The sequence below is a fragment of the Chanodichthys erythropterus genome, chromosome 3, assembly GCF_024489055.1.
Source record: "Chanodichthys erythropterus isolate Z2021 chromosome 3, ASM2448905v1, whole genome shotgun sequence".
NCBI classification, from domain to species: domain Eukaryota; kingdom Metazoa; phylum Chordata; class Actinopteri; order Cypriniformes; family Xenocyprididae; genus Chanodichthys; species Chanodichthys erythropterus.
The window spans coordinates 7,854,651-7,873,644 of NC_090223.1; the positions used below are offsets into that span (position 1 = coordinate 7,854,651).

Genomic DNA, 18,994 nt, shown 5'->3' on the forward strand with positions numbered 1-18,994 from the left:
TGATGAACAGAAGGATCTGTTGAAGTGATCTTGATAGACTCTTTCGGAGAAGTGATTCTACCCTGTGTTTCCAGCGGGGCACTATTCTGCCTCCCACCTGCGACTCTGCCCTGGGGCCTTTTCCTGTCTGGTCTCTGGTGTACCATATGGCTATATCTCCAGAGTCTCCTGTATCTCCAGTGTCCCTTGTATTTCCCGCCCAGCCTCCCTCTCCCACCTCTTCATTCAGCCAGTTCCTCAGCCACACCATCGTTGCTGTCCTTCAGCCTTCTACATCCTCCACGTGCCAGCAAGAGATGCCAAGTGTCTTCAGGCCACCAGCTCCATCTCGCACAGAGGATCCCCTGTCTCCAGCCTCTGTGCCCCCTGCTCCACCTCGGCCCTTCGACACTTCAGATCCACCATGGGCCATACAGCTTCTCTGGGTTCCCTCATCCCTCAGGCTCCCCCTTGGTCAAGCATTGACCTGCCTACACCTACGGCTCCATCTGGCTCCACTTTCCCCCCAGCTCTGCCTCCATCCTCAGTCCCACCGGCTCCACCTCGGTCACCAGGACCATCGGCTGCACGTGAGCACATCAGCTCCATCTGGGTCTCCATCTTCGGTTGCATCTCCGTTGGTTGTCCTCAGGGTGTTGTCTGCCACCAAGTCGACTCCAACAGGACTCCTCCCACCTGCGAGTCCTGCGGTGGCTGCAAGAGTTAGAATGCACTTTGATATTGGAGTTTTGCCTTAAATTTGATCCAAAAATGTACAGTAAATGACATGGAAATAATTACAGTAATAGCCATTGCCATTCTGAGCAAATATCTATTGACAGAATGAGAAAACCTCTAAAGAAAAGATTTTTATGAGTGTTTGAAATTGGGACATGATATGTGCTAGAATGAACTTTGATGTATGGGCGTGAGTTTGCCTTTAATTTTCTCCCAAACTGTACAGTAAAATAATAAGACAATGAGTACAGTAATAGTCAGGGTGACCTTGAACAAACATCAATTGAAAGAATGAGCAAACCTATAAAGAAAATATTTTTATGAGTGTTTGAATATGGGCTACAGTGCAAGTGCTTGAATGCACTTTGATATTGTGGGTGAGTTTAACTTTAATTTTCTCCCAAACTGTACAGTAAAATGATATGACAATGAGTACAGTAATAGCAAGGGTGACCCTTAATAAATATCAGTTGACAGAATGAGCAAACCTATAAAGGTACTTTTTACAATTTTTACTTTTGATGTATGCACACACATACACACACACACACACACACACACACACATATATATATAACAGTTTACATTAACCATGTATCATAATTAACATTAAAATTAATAAATAATGTTTAATAATTATTGTACATATAAAAACATTAAAATCAAAAATTTAAATTTAATAAAAGTAAAATTAATGATCTATATTAATTACCATTACTATTAAGATTAATATTAACATTAATAATGTAGAAAAATAAACGTAGAATATAAAACATTACAATCCAACACAAAATGTAATAGTATAAAACTTCACATTAATATAACATTAATTAATATTCATAATGTATAATAATGTATAATATAAAAAAACATTAAAATCAATAACAAAAAATAATTAAATTCAAATTAATAAATGATTCATAATAATTACCATTACTATTAACATTAATATATTATGTATAGCACATATACAAAGATTAAATTCGAAAATAAAAGACATTTTTTTATATAAAAAAAAATATTTGAGTCATAATAAGATGGGGAAAAAATGTCTGATGTCTCTTTATGTTCTTGCCCTTTTTAGGGTTAACTGCAAGAGTATAAAGGAAACTCCGTCTTTAAATGCATTTAGACCGTTTCCGGCACACATACCGTAAGTGCAGGAAAAGACGCGCAAACTAAAAAAAAAGTGCGGCTGGCTTGACCGTGTATTTGAGACGCGCGGCCCACTTGACCGCAGTAGCAGCACTTGTCATTTGTCACAACTATACTGTGTTTTCAACAACATAATGTTTATTTTAGGTGTCAGACATTTAAATATACAGTAAAACAATACATTTAGAGTTTTCATTTTAACAGTTAAATTTAAAGCCTAGTTTATTAACATTTTGTAGGGGCGATTGTGGACAGGTGGGGCTCGGAACCCTTCCAAAGTGGGGAATGGCAGAAAATGTTTGAGAAACGCTACACTACACAATGCATAATCAAATCACTGATGCGATACCTTGCTTGTGTTGCATTCGTGTCACTTCCTGTTCTGATCAGTGTGTCGCTTTTTTAAGTGACCATGAAATAAAAATTCCCTCCATTTGTTTTCTGAATGCATGTTATTAATCTTATTTTGAGTGATGTAAAGGTTATTTATTTCTTGAGGTTGAAATTTTGAATCAAAATGCCATAATCATAATCTGCTGACTTCTCTCTGGTGATGAACGCAGGACTTCTCTGATCATTTAACTCGCTCACATCCTGTTCCTGCAAGCTTTTATACGCTTCACTTACTCGTCTAGTGTGAAACAGGCTGATGTTTGCTTGTTATCTGTCTTGTGATCGACAATGAAAGTTTTTCTGATGAGCAGAGGAACATGTCAGATGCTCTTTGAGCAAATTATTGTTTGTTTGATGTGAATTCAGACTTTTTTCACACATTTTCCCTCTATTTGCTTCTTTTAGTTTAAAAGAGGATCATTAAATAGTCAAGCTCAACAAAATCTGTAGTCTGATGTTTGTTGTGGGGATTTCAGGCTGTTCTGTTGGTCAAAACACACATTAGATTTAATTTAATTAATTTATATCTTCATGTAGATTTCTATAATATTGTAGAATCAGAGAAAGCTGAGTTCATTACTGATGTTTATAAACTGAGTGAATGAAACATTTGAGATGTTGAACAGTAATGTTTTGTTGTCTGAAGTTAGATTCTGGTTCTGATCTCTATTTCTGTGCTGCTGCAGGACAAGAAAATAAATCAGTGCTGAAGGGAGATTCTGTCACTCTGAAGTTTGATACTGAAATACAAGAGGATGTTAAAATACAGTGGAAGTTTGAAGAGAAACTCATAGTTAAAATGACTGGAGAGAACCGTGGGAACCCTCAATGCACTGATGAATTCAGAGACCAAATGACGCTGGAGCCTCTGACTGGATCTCTCACCATTCAACAAACCAGACCTGAACACTCTGGATTATATAAGCAAGAGATCACTAGCAGTTATTATTCAACTTTCAGACTCTTCAGTCTTATCGTCTGTGGTGAGTAACACAAAGTCTTTCACATGATCCTTCAGAAATCATTCTGATATGATGATCTGCTGCTCAAGAAACATTTTTTTTTTTTTTTCAGGATTCTTTGATGAATAGAAAGTTCAAAAGAACAGCATTTATTTAAAATATAATCTTTTGTAACATTATAAATGTTTTTACAGTCACTTTTGATCGATTTAATGCATTCTTGCTGAAAAAAAAAATAATTTCTTTAATTTCTTTTAAAAAAAATTAAAATAAAAATTTATACTGACCCCAAACTTTTGAACGGTAGTGTATAATGTTACAAAAGCTTTGTATTTCAGATAAATGTTGTTGTTTTTTTTTTTTTTAACTTTCTATTCATCAAAGAATCCTGAAAAAAAGTACACAACTGTTTTCAACATTGATAATAATAATAATAAATATAGCTGCAAGCAGCAATTACGGGGCCAAGCACAAAAACGGCACAATAAACCAGCCAACACGGCCGTGAGCATCAGACCAACTGCAACACTGAGCAATTAAAAACCTATCAAGATCATTCTAGGCAAACAAGCTGAAAAATGATAAAAAATGAGGATTTACTGGTTCATCACTTTTGACCAATAGGTGGCGCTGTGACCAAATTAATGTGGTATGGTCAGAGTGAGGTGACAATGACACTTGCAAAGTTTGGTGTCAATATGTCAAAGCATTGCAGAGATACATCTTCAAGACTGGGTTTTGCATCATGCCTCAAATTCGTTGCTCAAGTATACGAAAACAGTTAGACGTATCGACTTGAAATCCATAACTTTTAGTTGGCAAAGTCTGGAGATGATACGATTCGATTTTGGTGAAAATCGGACAAACGGTCTTGGAGGAGTTCGAAAAAGTATGTTTTTAAAGAAAAACAATATGGCGGACAGGAAGTTCAGCCGATTATGGAAAATTTGATATCCGTGTTCTCGGCATGACCCAAGGAATCTACTAAGACCAGTTTCATTACAATCAGTTAAAATAGTCAAAAGTCATTAGCATTTTTGTAAATTTTGTTATAACTTTTGACCACAAGGTGGTGCTGGTCAGAAACTTCTCAGGCTCTTTCAGGGCATTGTCCTGATGACCCATACCCAGTTTCATATTGATATGCTAATGCGTTCGTAAAATACAGCGTTTTAGCACAAAATTCAAAATGTCTGATGGCCAAAATGATATGAGAAAATAGAAAAATCATTCAACTCAACATGATGCCCCGAAAAATTTCCATTTTTCATATCTCCACTCCAGTAGGTGGCGCTGCACCAAAACACTGCATGATGCCTCAGGTCATGCTTGTAATGACATGTACCAAGTTTGGTCTGAATAAGATAAAGCAGTGCAGAGATGCAGCTTCATGAGTGTGTTTTGCATCATGCCTCAAATTTGTTCCTCTGGTATTCGAAAATGGTTTAATGTATCGACTTGAAATCCATAACATTTTGTCGACATGGTCTGAAGATGATACAGTTCGATTTTGGTGAAAATCGGAGCAACGGTTGGATATCAATCGACTCGACATGATGCCCCGAATCTAACAAGACCCATCAGAAGTTATAAGCAAAAATGACCATTTTTCATATCTCTGCACCAGTAGGTGGCGCTACGCTGAAACACTGCATGATGCCTCAGGTCATGCTTGTTATGACATGTAGGAATACGATAGTAGTTTGGTCTGAATACGATAAAGCATTGCGGAGATACAGCCTCACTTCTATTCTCACTTCTATTTTCGCAAGCACTACGTACAATTCGTTTGTGTGTTTTTCGAAAACGGTTTGAGGAATCAACTTGAATTCCATAACTTTTGGTCGGTATGGTCTGCAGATGATCTGGTTCAATTTTCGTGCAATCGGAGTAACGGCCTAGGAAAAAAGTATGTTTTTCAGAAAATTCAAAATGGCAGAAAAATTTTCATGACGGAAAATGACGTCATAGGGTGCAATCGATTCGTCTTGACCCAAGGAATCAGAGGAAAAAGAGGAATTTTGTTTCTAACCCTTATGATTCAAAAGTTATTAGCATAAACATAAGTGCAAGTTTGGACAGCTGGTGGTGCTAGAGGGAATGAGTTAGAGACTCCAAATTTGCTATGGACAAAGGTCAGACTGACCTCTAACTGTGTGCCAAATTTCACAACTTTCCCGTAAGCGGTTCTATGGGCTGCCATAGACTTCACGAGCGGAAGAAGAAGAAGAAGAAGAAGAAGAAGAATCTAAAATAAAAAGAACGCCAACAGATACAATAGGTGCCTAAGCACCTTCGGTGCTTGGCCCCTAATAAATTTTTCTTGAGCATCAAATCATCATATTAGAATGATTTCTGAAGGATCATGTGACACTGAAGACTGGAGTAATGATGCTGAGAATTCAGCTTTGATCACAGGAATAAAATACTTTATAACATATATTCAAACAGAAAACTGTTGTTTTAAATTGTAATAATATTTCACAATATTACTGTTTTTACTGTATTTTTTAATTAAATAAATGAAGGCTTGGTGAGCAGAAGAGACTTCTTTTAAAAACATTAAAAATCTTACTTTTTAAAAAAAACTTTTGACTGGTAGTGTATAGGGGAGAGCAGGGTAAGTTGTCACACTCTTCATTACTCCAAAACTAGAGGCTCTATCTCAATAATCAAATAGCCACTTTGACTTCTTCTTCTATTGTCAACTTCCTGTTCACATGTGGTCAAGATCGCTCTAATCTGAGGTTAGCACAGTTTTCTTATTTTTTGGCTTAAAAAGTAAAAAATTTGCACTTTAAATTTTATGCAATACAACTTTGTTAGATATGAATGTTAAAAATTATTATTTTGCACAACATAGAGGAGACAATAGTCTGGAGATGACAACCGCCCTGTAGCTAAAAACAGTTAGTCATTATCATTTACCATGTTAACTGAGGCCTGTAGAGTCTCTGTTGGGTTGTCTGTGATTTCACACGGTCTGAATCTGCTGGGACGTCCACTCCTGGGAAGATTGGTGTTTGTTTCAAACAGCTTCCACTTGTGAATAATCTTCCTTCTTCCTGCTTTTATAGAGGTGATCACATGTGCTGTTGATCAGTTAATCAAAGTCATTTGATGACCGTTACTTACTCTGATTCCTATGTTACAGTAAGAGTGTCCTTAGTTTCCCCCCATGGCTTCTTCATTTTCTCTTAGTTTTTGTTAAAGGCACACTATGTAGTTTTCGCCTGTAGAGGTCACTCATTCAAAACACAGGTGTAGCTTGATGACTCCTTGATTTCACTGAATCATGGGAGGTGTTGTCTTCACGTCTACAGCTGGTGGATAAGAATCAGGACAGGACTCGGACAGAAATCATGTTCATTGATGAGCAAATGTATTTAAGATTTAACATTACTGTAGTATGAAGCAGAGTGTGGCTGAGAAATGTTGAGGAGGAACGAGGCAGCTGGAGCGACTGTTAATGAGAGACGAGTGCGACACACGTCTTGAGAGCAGTGGAGCTTTTATTATGCCGCAAGTGTCACTTCTGCTTCTTCTGGTCAAGCGTATGTGTGTAGTAACGCAGCGCTGTTTATCATATTAGATACATTTGTGTGTTGAAAGTTGTTATAATGCTCTGAGCGTTCACTCGGCGACTGTTATGAGACACTTGTTACACACTGCAGTAAGAGATCAATGTTAGTCATGGTAAAACAAAATACTAGCTGTAAATCAAGAAAATGAAATTTAAACAATAAGACTGTGTTGAGCTATATACCAATGATCGGTTTTCTGTTGATGAATGTATCCAAACAGTTGCTCACCTGTCTAATAAAACACAGAATATATTAAAGCATCTCTGGAGTTTCTATGGTTTCTACAAATAAATACCCTCGGAAATCAAGGGTAACGCGGGTTTGATGTCATTGGTAGGCAACGTACGGACACGCTTATTTCTCTGGATTTAAATGTTCTTGGAAACATTTGGGCTAATGTACACAAGTCAACAAAATATATAACACTGTTCTAGTGGTTTTGGATATTTTAATCTAAACAATCGGACACAATACAATAAACAGTTTTCGTGCCCTTAATTGCCCTTTACTTTACTGACCTTCCACAAAAGTGCTGCTGCATGACTTCAAGAGCATCCTGACCCTGCAATACATGAACAACCCGCTGTCTGTACTTCACCTGTCACTGATGCACCAAAGCCTTATGATGTGATATTTTACTCCTAACGTGTCGTGCGTGCCAGAGCCAGTCGCGTTTCCACTGTCATATATGCGATGCTAAAGGCTACTTATGTTAACCATAGAGTGCCCCAGGGATGACGCGTTTTTGTAGGCCAACCCGGAAGTTAGCGGCGCACGGGTTCCCTCGGTTGAAAGCCTATGCATTTTTCCCAGACTTTTGGAAAATCGCAAAAGGGTTATGACACTTACACATTTGTCTATCAAGATAATCTTTACAAGTTAACACAACATTTATAGATTTTGAAGCCTAAATAAAGTGGTCAGATATAAAAGGCTAACAGTAGGCTATAAACGGACTACAGCACACCATGGTCGTGGATCAACGTCGTCACCACCAAGCTTCCTCAAACTTTATTTAGAAAACAACTTTATTTAAAAACATGCTCGCTGTGTATGAATACTTATCCACTTTTTCATGAGAAATGCTGTCCAAATATCCTGTTTGTCATGATGACGTCTAAAGTCCCCGCCAAAAGAAGTAGTCCCTTTTAGCAATTTGTTAGCAAACGCCGTTTTTAAGACACAGTAAAAGTTTAAAAAATCACAAGTGGGTTATAACTGGTGTGTTTTATGTCATAGATCAAAACGTTAAAGTATTTAGAGGCTTTGTTAACCACAGACCTTATTTCAGGCGATTTAGCAAAAACCCATTCAAAAAACCCATAGACTTGACTGCGTTGGAACCGGAAGTCCTAAAATGCTAACTCGCTTCCGGGTTTTGCCTACAAAAATGCGTCATCCCTGGGGCACTCTATTGCGATTAAATACACACGTTTATGGAAAATATCAGAGACTGCTTGAGGAACGAAGACAATTCTTATATGATTATAATCGTGCATTTATTTGGTTTAATGTTTTATCTGTCTCTTCCTTGTGCCTGTTGATTCCTGACAAATGCATATCTTGCAGATTCACACACTCCGGTTAACTCGTATAACTCATATAACTCCTGAGAGAGATCGCGCAAACGTCCTCGGATTGCAATCATCGCATAATTTAGAGGAAAATCAATAGAAAGGCTCAGAAAAGTGACGTAAACATAGGGTATGTTTTCAATATATTTCTAAATGTGTAAGCCTTTGGATTTAAAAGCCTTAGTGGAGTTGTTTTGTGCATTCTTGTAATCGTAAATAAATGGAAGCAGGTGCAATTGAATAGGTATGCGTTTTCTTTTTATGTCAATATAAATATCAGTTAGATTCAGCATGATTGCACTCCTGACATAAATTAATAAATTACTATTACTTTAACTTTTTTTATTGTAAAACATTGTTCAAATATTGATGCTGAAATCTTAAAACTATAAGTAAAAAACAAATGTTCGCAAGTTTGGATCGTTAAATCTTGAATGACTGTCAACTGTTGAATGAATGAGTGTCACGTCCAGCTTGTTTATATATATATATATATATATATATATATATATATATATATATATATATGTAATCTCATGATACTGAAAACCATGGAATTGTGTGTGTGGATAGATAGATAGATAGATAGATAGATGGATAGATAGATAGATAGATAGATAGATAGATAGATAGATAGATAGATAGATAGATAGATAGATAGATAGATAGATAGATAGATAGATAGATAGATAGATAGATAGATAGATAGATAGATAGATAGATAGATAGATAGATAGATAGAATTAATTCAGTTTGATTGGGACACTTTTTCCAAGTCATCTCAATGGTAAAAAGTGTACCAATCAACCTGAATTCACCCTGTATAAAATCTACAATGCTGAATTAATGATTAAAGGTCCCGTTCTTCGTGATCCCATGTTTCAAACTTTAGTTAGTGTGTAATGTTGTTGTTAGAGTATAAATAAAATCTGTAAAATTTTAAAGCTCAAAGTTCAATGCCAAGCGAGATATTTTATTTAACAGAAGTCACCTACATCGAACGGCCAGTTTGGACTACATCCCTCTACTTCCTTCTTTAATGACATCACTAAAACAGTTTTTTGACTAACCTCCGCCCACAGGAATACACAAGAGTTGCGTTTGTAGAGTGTGTTTGTCGCCATGTCGTCGAAACGCTGTTATTTTCATCCCGCAGTCCAATCACCGGGTCTGATTCCGGCTCAAATTGATAAAGTAAAATTAAAGACATGTTTACAATAACACTGAGCGCGTGCATCTCCACGTTATGGTAAGAGGCGTGACCTTTCCGGGCAAGGTTCGCTAAGCTGCTGTCGAATCACAACACAGGAACCGCTGGCACAATCAGAACTCGTTACGTATTTCTGAAGGAGGGACTTCATAGAACAAGGAAGTCATCAGCCCGTTTTTATGCAGTGCCCAAGGAAGTCGACCGGAAGTTGAAGTCGGCCGCGTGCCGCCATCTTGTAGCAGAACTTCACTTGCGTTAGCCATCCCATTGACTCCCATTCATTTTGGCGTCACTTTGACAGCAAATAACTTTACATCTGAGGCGTTTAAAGACTCCATTTGTCCATTATTTATTTCTAAAGATACACGACAATGTATAAAGGGCTCCATTACCTTCTATGTTACATTATGGCCCCGTAGAAACAGTTTTTGTAAAAATAGGCTAACGATTGCGTCATAACCACTCGACTCTCTGTCGCACAGTAGAGAAATTACCGTACAGACAGGAGGAGAAGCTCGCAGGCAATCGGGGAGATTATCTTAATATGGCGTACTGGCGTTACATTTTAAAATACTATACAAAATAATTAATCAGAATACTTACTCCTGCTCACTCACGCCAAAGAAATCCCCGCTCAAGCTCGCCGTCTCTGCAAGATTAACGATGGCAGTTTGCACGCACAGCTACTAGAAGATTTACATCTGTCAGACAGGTTGCTGACGTCATCAAGCTTAGTTTGAGTCTGCGCGTCAGAAAGGGAAGTGCTAAAAATCGCTAAAAATGGGCTTCACTTCTCTCAATTGAGTTCCAATGGGGTCGCTGTGTCCATTTCTTTTACTGTCTATGTTTTTATGACAGTGGAAACAGCGGTATACAGATAAGTAAATTATGTGAAAAATACTGTGTTTTTTTTACACGCGAAACATGAACACATGTTATATTGCACACTATAAACACAATCAAAGCTTAAAAAAACCCACAAAAAACGGGAACTTTAAAGTTTTAAAATGATTTAAGTTGCTGCATCACCTCAGTGAATTGCTTCAGCATTATTTATATCAGTGATCTGTAGATGAAGCACAAATATATATTGTTTTCTTTTTACCAGAAATAGCAAACTGTCTTTGTCTATTTCACACTGATAAATCAGCATCTGAATGATGTCAAAAAATGTCAAACACATATTCATTGTTTTTAAGTACAAAAACACACTTGGTCTAATGGAAACATTCTCCTTGTATTTCTTTGTTTCTATGTGCAGCTGTCACAGATGAAGAGGAGAGGAGACCATTGATGAAGGGTGAGATTCTGTCATTTGTGCTGAATATATTTAAAGTGTGATCATGATTTGATGTGTGAGATGTGGCATTCACTTTAGTTTTTATTCAGTTTAGTTTTTTTCTTTCAGATTTCAAACAAAGTCTGAATTAACTTTATATTTTAGTTGCTTATTTTAGTAGATGCATGAGTTCACAAGAACAATAAATATGTTCATTTGTGAGAAAAGTGCTTAAACCAGACTGAACTTGTCAAATAAGTGAGATGAACTTCTGACAGTCTGTGTAAACATGATTTTATACATGTAAAAGCTTGACTTTAGTTTTGATGTCTCGTATAATATGACTGAATCCAGATCAGTAAATCTCTTTTAATTCGTCATTGTCTGTGTATTTTCTGACAGACTCCACACGAGGGAACGAATCAGTGACTGTAATGATGCCGCTGCTGAAAGCAGAGGATCCAGATGGAGTGAATGACGAGAGTTCACATTAATGAGATTAGACACGCCCACCAGTGTCAGTCACTCTGACATCATCAACACTTCAGCTCCAACAACAAAAACACATTTCTGCTTTCATAATCCTCTAGAATCCGTGAAAGAGAGAAATGAGCCCGTGTCTGTTGAGATGATGAACCTGCATGTGAAAATTACTTTATATGAACCGAGAAACATAGTAATCAAACACTTTCTTATATCATTTTAATAATGTTACACTTCATACCTGTACCACTGTTAAAGGGATAGTTCACCCAAAAATGAAAAGTTGGAAGTGATGTCTAGCACTCATTGAAGTATATGCGTGAGACATCACTTTTGTTGTCAGAGCGCGATCGGACCTCACTAATCGAGTGCTGAACGCAGTTGGACATAGTGGTGTATTAGAGGTAAAAAATGATATAAATACTGTTCGGTTTCTCACACAAACCGATCGTTTCGTGTCTTAGGACATCAATGTGTCGTCACGAGCCGCAGGGTTTAATTTGGATTTGTCAGTCGTGTTTTATTTACTCTTATAGTCCAAGTTCCCGCTGACTTGCATTATACCACTGACAGACGGCAGCAGTTGCAGTTAAAAATCATAATTTGTGTTCTACTGAAGAAACAAAGTCACCTACATATTGGATGCGCTGGGGGTAAGCAGATAAACATTTTAATTTTTGGGTGAACTATCCCTTTAACACAATACTAGTGTGAGTCTCACTGCTTTGATTTTGTGTGATTATCGACAGTGAGTGTGAGGAATATGATTTTTATAAGATGTTTTACCACAGTATTTGAATTTGATGTTTTATGTAATTGAATGAATAAATGAATGAATGAGGCATTTATATAGTGCTTTCCTATGTACTACTGTACAATCAGGGGTCTCTCCTCATCCACCACCAGTGTGCAGCCAGTGCGCTCACCACACACCAGCTGAAGGTGGAGAGGAGAGAGAGTGAAAGAGCCAATTCAATGGATGGGGATTATTAGGAGGCTGTGATTGGAGGGAATTTGGCCAGGACACCGGGGTTACACCCCTACTCTTTACAAGAAGTGCCATGGGATTTTTAATGGCCACAGAGAGTCAGGACCACGGTTTAACGTCTCATCCGAAGGACGGTGCTTGTTACAGTACAGTGTCCCCGTCACTATACTGGGGTGTTAGGACCCACACAGACCACAGGGTTAGCGCCCCCTGCTGGCCTCACTAACACCTCTTCCAGCAGCTACCTGGTTTTCTCAGGAGGTCTCCCATCCAGGTGCTAACCAGGCTCAGCCCTGCTTAGCTTCAGTGGGCAACCAGACTTGGGCTACAGGGTGATATGGCTGCTGGCCACCAGTGCCTGATTAACGTTCAAGTTCAGATCTAATCACATGTCTTTGAGATTCGCTTCATGTGTAGAAATGCATTAGTGTGTCACATTGTGTTATTCAGCTTCACTGTAAGTCACAGTATTATTGTAAAAATAATTATAATTATAACCAACTACTTAAGCTGACTCTTTTTTTTATATTTCTTTTTAAGTTTTAAATGTATGGCTTTTTTTGCTCTATGATGTAATTATGCTTGAATAAGGGAATATTAAAGATATGATGTGAAGTGAATCTTCATGTCTGATTGTAAATGTGAGTTGAATTTAAAGTGCCTTTATATTCATGCTGAAGAACTTAAAGTAGCCTTACTGAACTATTTAAAAAAAAGATGGAAAAAGACATTTTGCATAATACCATTGTGGTGGTGTTGTTCTTTTATTATTTTTCAGAAGCATGTTATTAATGAATATTTGAATATATAGTGCCTTTATATTCACGCTGAAGCACTTACAGTAACCTTATTGAAAGATGGAAAAATCATTTTGTTCAGATTTAATATTTAGTGACATGATACCACATTGTGGTGTTTCTTGTGTTTTATTATTTTTTCATAAGCATGTGATTGATGAATATTGCTGTACTGCTGATCTTAATGTCTGATCTCTTCTGTCCTCTAGTGGACAAACACTGATACAGCTTTTGCTTCCTAATAAATCTTTTAACATGAATTATTGTCTAGTTGTGTTGATTGTAATGACAAATGCCCAGCAATAAAATGAGACTTTAATCAGCTGTTGTTCAACTTTCAAGAGCAATAAATAATAACTTTGTGCTGATTTATAGTTGAAGAAAAGTACAATCTAGAATGTTTTTTCTTTTTATTGCTAATTCAAGTACTGAATTTTCACCCAGTGAAAAGGCTTTCCACATGCACTTCTGCTTTTTTCTAGTGTGTTTTTATTGTTTTGATACTTATATATATATATATATATATATATATATATATATATATATATAAAAAGAGTAAAGAAAGAACAAAAAAACAACAATAGAAACAGACAGCAGCAGATGGAAGAACAATTATGGTCATAATATTAAAAGTAAATAAGTAATAACAGTATAAATTTCATTTATAAGAAAAAAAATAGTTTCAGCAAAAATATGATCATGCAGTTTTTAAAGCATGTCCACAATCGTGGGTGAACCTTTTTTTCTAAAAATGTTTGTTTTCTACATTCCCAGAAGATTTGTATAATTGACCCATCTATAGGTGATTCATTTGGATACATTATACTCAAAGTGAGGTGAGGAATTTAATTCTGTCCTGTAATTTTGTTAAAGGATATTGAGGTAAAAACAATCTTACATATATAGCACCACTGAACTTCAAAGTTACACTCAAGGTCTGTTTCCCACATCTTTAACTGAGTCATGATGGTGTAACAGTGATCACTTTTCCTTCTTAGTGTCGCTGAATTCATCAGAATCGCCTCTATTCTAGATCACTCCAGTGAGAAGATATTTTTGATGAAATCTGAGAAGAATGTTGTTTACGTCCAGCGCTTCCAGGTTCTACGTCAGATCGTCGACTTATTATTGGTCGGCTCTTGCGTCAGCATCACACACATCGTGCTGATCATGTGACCAGCTTTGGCCAATAATGAGTCAGAGTTCTAATGTAGAATCTGGAAGCGCTGGACATCAGGGCTGGACTGAGGCTAAAATTCGGCCCTGGACAAACCCAGCCCATGCGGCCTACAAGTTCCCCTGTGAATGTTTTTGCTGGGGTTAGGGCCTTAAATTGGAGTAAATAAATGAATAAACAAAACTAGGACAGGGACAAATAATGATGGATATTATTGAATTTACTACAAATGCAGTTAACAAATTTAATATTGCACTTTTGTCACATAGAAATTCACTTTGGCAGTAAAACACTGATTTTCATGCCGTTAAGTAAATTTAATGCTATTAAATCCTGTCATCATTTACTCACTCTCATGTCCAAACCTGTATGACTTTCTCTCTTCTGTAAAACACAAAAGAAGATATTCTGAAGAATGTTGTCAACCAAACCATTTTGGTTAAGCTATACCCTTGACTCCAATTATTTTCTTTTTTATGTTATACAGAAAGAAAGTAATTCATGTTTGTAATGACATTAGGGTGAGTAAATTAAGACATTTTGGGTTGAACTACTCCTTTAAAACAGTAACATTTTTAAAGAGTTAACACCTAATTTATGTAAGACACTGATATCTATCTTTCATGATGCTCTCATTGAAATAATATTTTACTTCAATTAAAATTCATAAGAACTATTAAAAATGTCATAAAACATATTTAAAGAAATAAAAAATAAAGCTTTGTCCTTATCCCATGGGATACAGGCTTTAGAGCTGTTTTGTTATATTATCCTTTAATTGCCCTGATGATATTTACTATGGTTTAACTGTAAGATCAATGTAGACAGAGCACAGGTAAAACCAAGCTTCTTATTACCATGGGTATATGGTTTCTAAAATAAATAATGAACTATAGATTGTGTAATAAAATATTGTAAGCATATAAAATACGAAAACAGTCTTTATGAAAGAAAGTGATTTATATTCCGCAATATTAAACATAAGTAGGCCTAATAATAGCAGCATTTTTAATAAATACATTTCTGCCAAAACACCATATTTCTTCACTGTTAGTAGCTGCAAGGTAAATTACTATAAAGGTGGTGGTGTTGGATTGACAAGCTTGTAGTTGTGTGTATTGGCGTTTTCCAATTTACCTCGTCATGTCTTTACATGGTCGCGGCTGTTTTCAGCTAGATTCACCACCGAACCTGTAATGTTCCCATATCACATGACTGTTTTAAACAATTCTGAGACAAATCTGAAAGGATCAAGGCATCAAGCGACTTGCGCTGTTTATCACTTCATAGGGCGGCAGTGGTGAGCGGGTATATTAGTCTTTTGCAGTTTCTCATGCGCTCCAATTAAAAACAAAAAACAGCGCGGGAGGGGGAGGTCTCTCTCACTTTGGCCTGTCAGTTCAGAAGACAAACCAATGGGCCGCTGTCCCTGCGTGATGGGCCAGTCCTTGGCAAAAAAAAAAAAAAACCTTTTATCGGCCCCAAAGTGCGTCGGCCCACCGGGAAAATGCCCGGTATGCCAGATTACCAGTCCAGCCCTGCTGGACATAAACAACATATGAGAATGACACAGAAGAGAAGAGATTGGTGAATAAAGCCGCTATTTTTTGCTCACAAATAATATTCTCGTCTCTTCACAACATTAAGGTTGAACCACTGCAGTCACATGACTGTTTTAACAATGTCTTTAGTACCTTTCTGGACCTTGAAAGTGTTGATTATATTGCATAAACCTCTCAGATTTCATCAAAAATATCTTAATGTGTTCTGAAGATGAACAAAGATCTTACTGGTGTAGAATGACATGAGGGTGAGGAATTAATGACAGAAATGTTCATTTTTTGGGTGAACTAACCCTTTAAGTGCTTGTGCTGAGAGCGAGTGAGTCTCTGTTCAACTTTACAGAATGAGCTCAAGCAGACGAAGAGCGATAACTGACTAAAATATACCTACATGTAAAACGGGTAAATGTACAACTGTAACTCATGTGTCATTCATTGTTTTTACAGAAGTGATGTAATCTCTTCACTGCACTGTGAAAAACACTGACAAACCAATAAGATTCAGGATTTTGGTCACAGAGCTGCTGAAGTTATAAAACTCACAAACAGACTGTTACTAACTGACAGCAAATTATTATTATTATGTACATTCATATATCTGTATTATATTTCAGTTTAGTGTGAGTATTGTCCATGTGTCAGGTTTTAGAGATGTACATTACCACATAGAGAGAGAGAGTCAGAAATGATAATGTTTGGATATGGTGGTAGCTCAGTTTTTTCACCATCATTTTTGTTTGTTAGAAATATAAACTGAATTTAGTAATGCTTTTGAAATGAAAAACTCTGTGTGTGTTTAATAAATTATATATATATATTTGTATTAATGCTTACTGTGATCTCAGACTGTGGTGATGTGGTTTCTCCACTGGATCTTCATGTGTATCTTCAGCTGACTTTAATAAAGAGAAACTCTTTCCACACTGATCACATGTGTGCGGCTTCTCTCTGCTGTGGATCCTCTCATGTGTTTTTGACACACTGAATCTTGTCACAGTGTGAACACCAACAAACACAGGCTTATGCTGATTCTTGTACATTTGGATTTATCATCATCAGTTATATGCTGAATTTATGTTTTTATAAAGTGTGACATCATATCAAAATCATTGCAGTGTCTGTAGAAATGTCACAAGTCTAGAGTGACTAGACTTTAACTAGAAATTGACTAAATTGTTAAGGATTTATCTTTAGGATTCACTGCTGTACTTTAAAGTTGTGTGTCAGCGGACTAATGTTTGTGTGTCTCTAAATGAAGGTGTATTTCCAGACCAGGAGTTCTGGGAATCTTGTCTACAGAAAGCACATTTATTTTTAAATTAGGATCACAAGTGGACGACGCTATACAGGTGTGAACGGGGTATAAAACATTTTGAGCTTGTCCACTTTCGAACACTTCCAGAAGTAGTTGAAAACGCATTCAACCAGGATTGCTTTTGTAGTGTAAACGCTCGTGGTTGAATGTGTTCACTAAAGACGCCTACTCTCCACCTCAGACCTAATGAGTAAACATTATAAGAGCTCTAGCTGGATGGGATTTAAACTTTGTCAGCTGAAGACCCAAGTTTGGTTTGAAGTACTGTAAGATAAATATTATCAGCCTGACTTTTCTTTCTCTGTTTCTACCTGTTTTCTCTCTGGTCTTTAAGGCTGTAAGGGTAATAGGGGAGAATAGCTGTTATTGTTTCATCACACATCTGTTTTTAATGTACAATATGTATATTTGTGTGTGTGTGTTTCTTGGAAAGCAGCCAAGAAAGGGTCTCCCTTTCTTGGTCTAGGAAAGAGGGCCATAAGGCAGCTCTGGGAAGGATGGTTACTTGACCGGAAGTTGACCATATTTAGACTTGTTTTTCTACATGTACCACATTCCTATATCATGAAAGTATATTCTCACTGGGCAGTTGCTACACCACCCCTTCACATGTATAAAAGCCATGTACAGAAGTAAGATTGGGAGAAGGTTTTGTGAAAGGATTGGCCTCATGTTCATGGCTCTTTTCCCATAGGCCTATGCATTGAAAGAGTAAAAAAGACAAACTGAGAATGAAGCACGACTAGGGACAACAGACGGAGATTTAAAATAATCTTAAAAGTACCAAGCACAATGTTCTCTCACTGTTACTGATTTCTAACACACACTCACAGCTCGACTGGTCTCACGGCCGTCAGAGCAGAAACTAAAGATGCTCTCCGCATGTTTTTCCGTCATCTCTGGGCACGTCCATACATTTACCCACTCATAGGCCGTCCCCTCGAAGAAGTCCGGACAGAAGTGGGTGAAAGTGCACAAAAGAGACCAAAAAAAATGCCAGGTGTAAACAGGAACGTGTCTTCCTCGTCCACTTGTGATCCAATCAACCAAAAAACATCTTAAACCAGGTGGAAACAGGGCCACAGACACTCCTAGACCATGTTGCGATGTGACTGCTCTGTTTTCGATTGTTTATCAATTAAATCGCGCATTTTATCTGCATCATGGAAATCATGGCCTTAACCTTAAGCTAGGGTCACACTTAAAGATCTTTAAAGACTTATAAGATTTTCAAAATGTGAGAGACCACAAACATGACGATAAGAAATCATAGTTTTAACCGTTTTCTTCCTCTGGTGTGTGGAGTGCCGAGATGTGACCAGGAAAGCACACCACACACCCGCCTGTGAACTAGAAGTCTTCTTGGGTCCTAAAATCTGTACCCGACCCGAACTGACCCGAATCACTTCTTACCAGAAACCGACATTCGTAATTTTTTTTTAAAGAAAAACCCAACCCGAGACAGACCCGATAAAATTAGACCCAAATCCAACGTGCCTGTTTTTGCAAACTGGACATGTCCTCAAGGACAACAACACCTTCTGATTTTTATCCAAAGTATTCCCATGGTCGGTTGTAGGCATGGACAGGACTGAGCCCACCTGAATGTCTGCCTTGCACAACCAATCAGAATTTAGGAACAGATTTGATCTGTTTTTATGATTTGTGCATTGATTAAAATCAATCTGAGGTAGTTCTGTGTCGAAAGGTTTGATGAAGGGCTGCAGAATACCCCAAACAATCACAAAAATAACAGATAATTTGCAGTATGTAACCTTTATTAGCTGGTATGTTGGTG

General features: G+C 37.2%; 1 protein-coding gene across 2 annotated transcripts in view; it reads left to right on the top strand.

Moving 5' to 3' along the window:
* The window catches only part of LOC137008243 (uncharacterized), a 48,113-nt gene extending 34,719 nt beyond the window's left edge, over positions 1-13,394 (top strand). Inside the window, exons 8-10 of one of the 2 annotated variants that reach the window (XM_067370176.1) lie at positions 2,952-3,248; positions 10,857-10,895; positions 11,277-13,394. In XM_067370176.1, the coding sequence (XP_067226277.1) occupies positions 2,952-3,248; positions 10,857-10,895; positions 11,277-11,368 (428 nt within the window). In that variant the 3' untranslated portion in view covers positions 11,369-13,394. The remainder of the gene's footprint in view (positions 1-2,951; positions 3,249-10,856; positions 10,896-11,276) is intronic. The other variant, XM_067370186.1, reaches the window with a different exon arrangement.
* Positions 13,395-18,994: the final 5,600 nt, after the last annotated feature.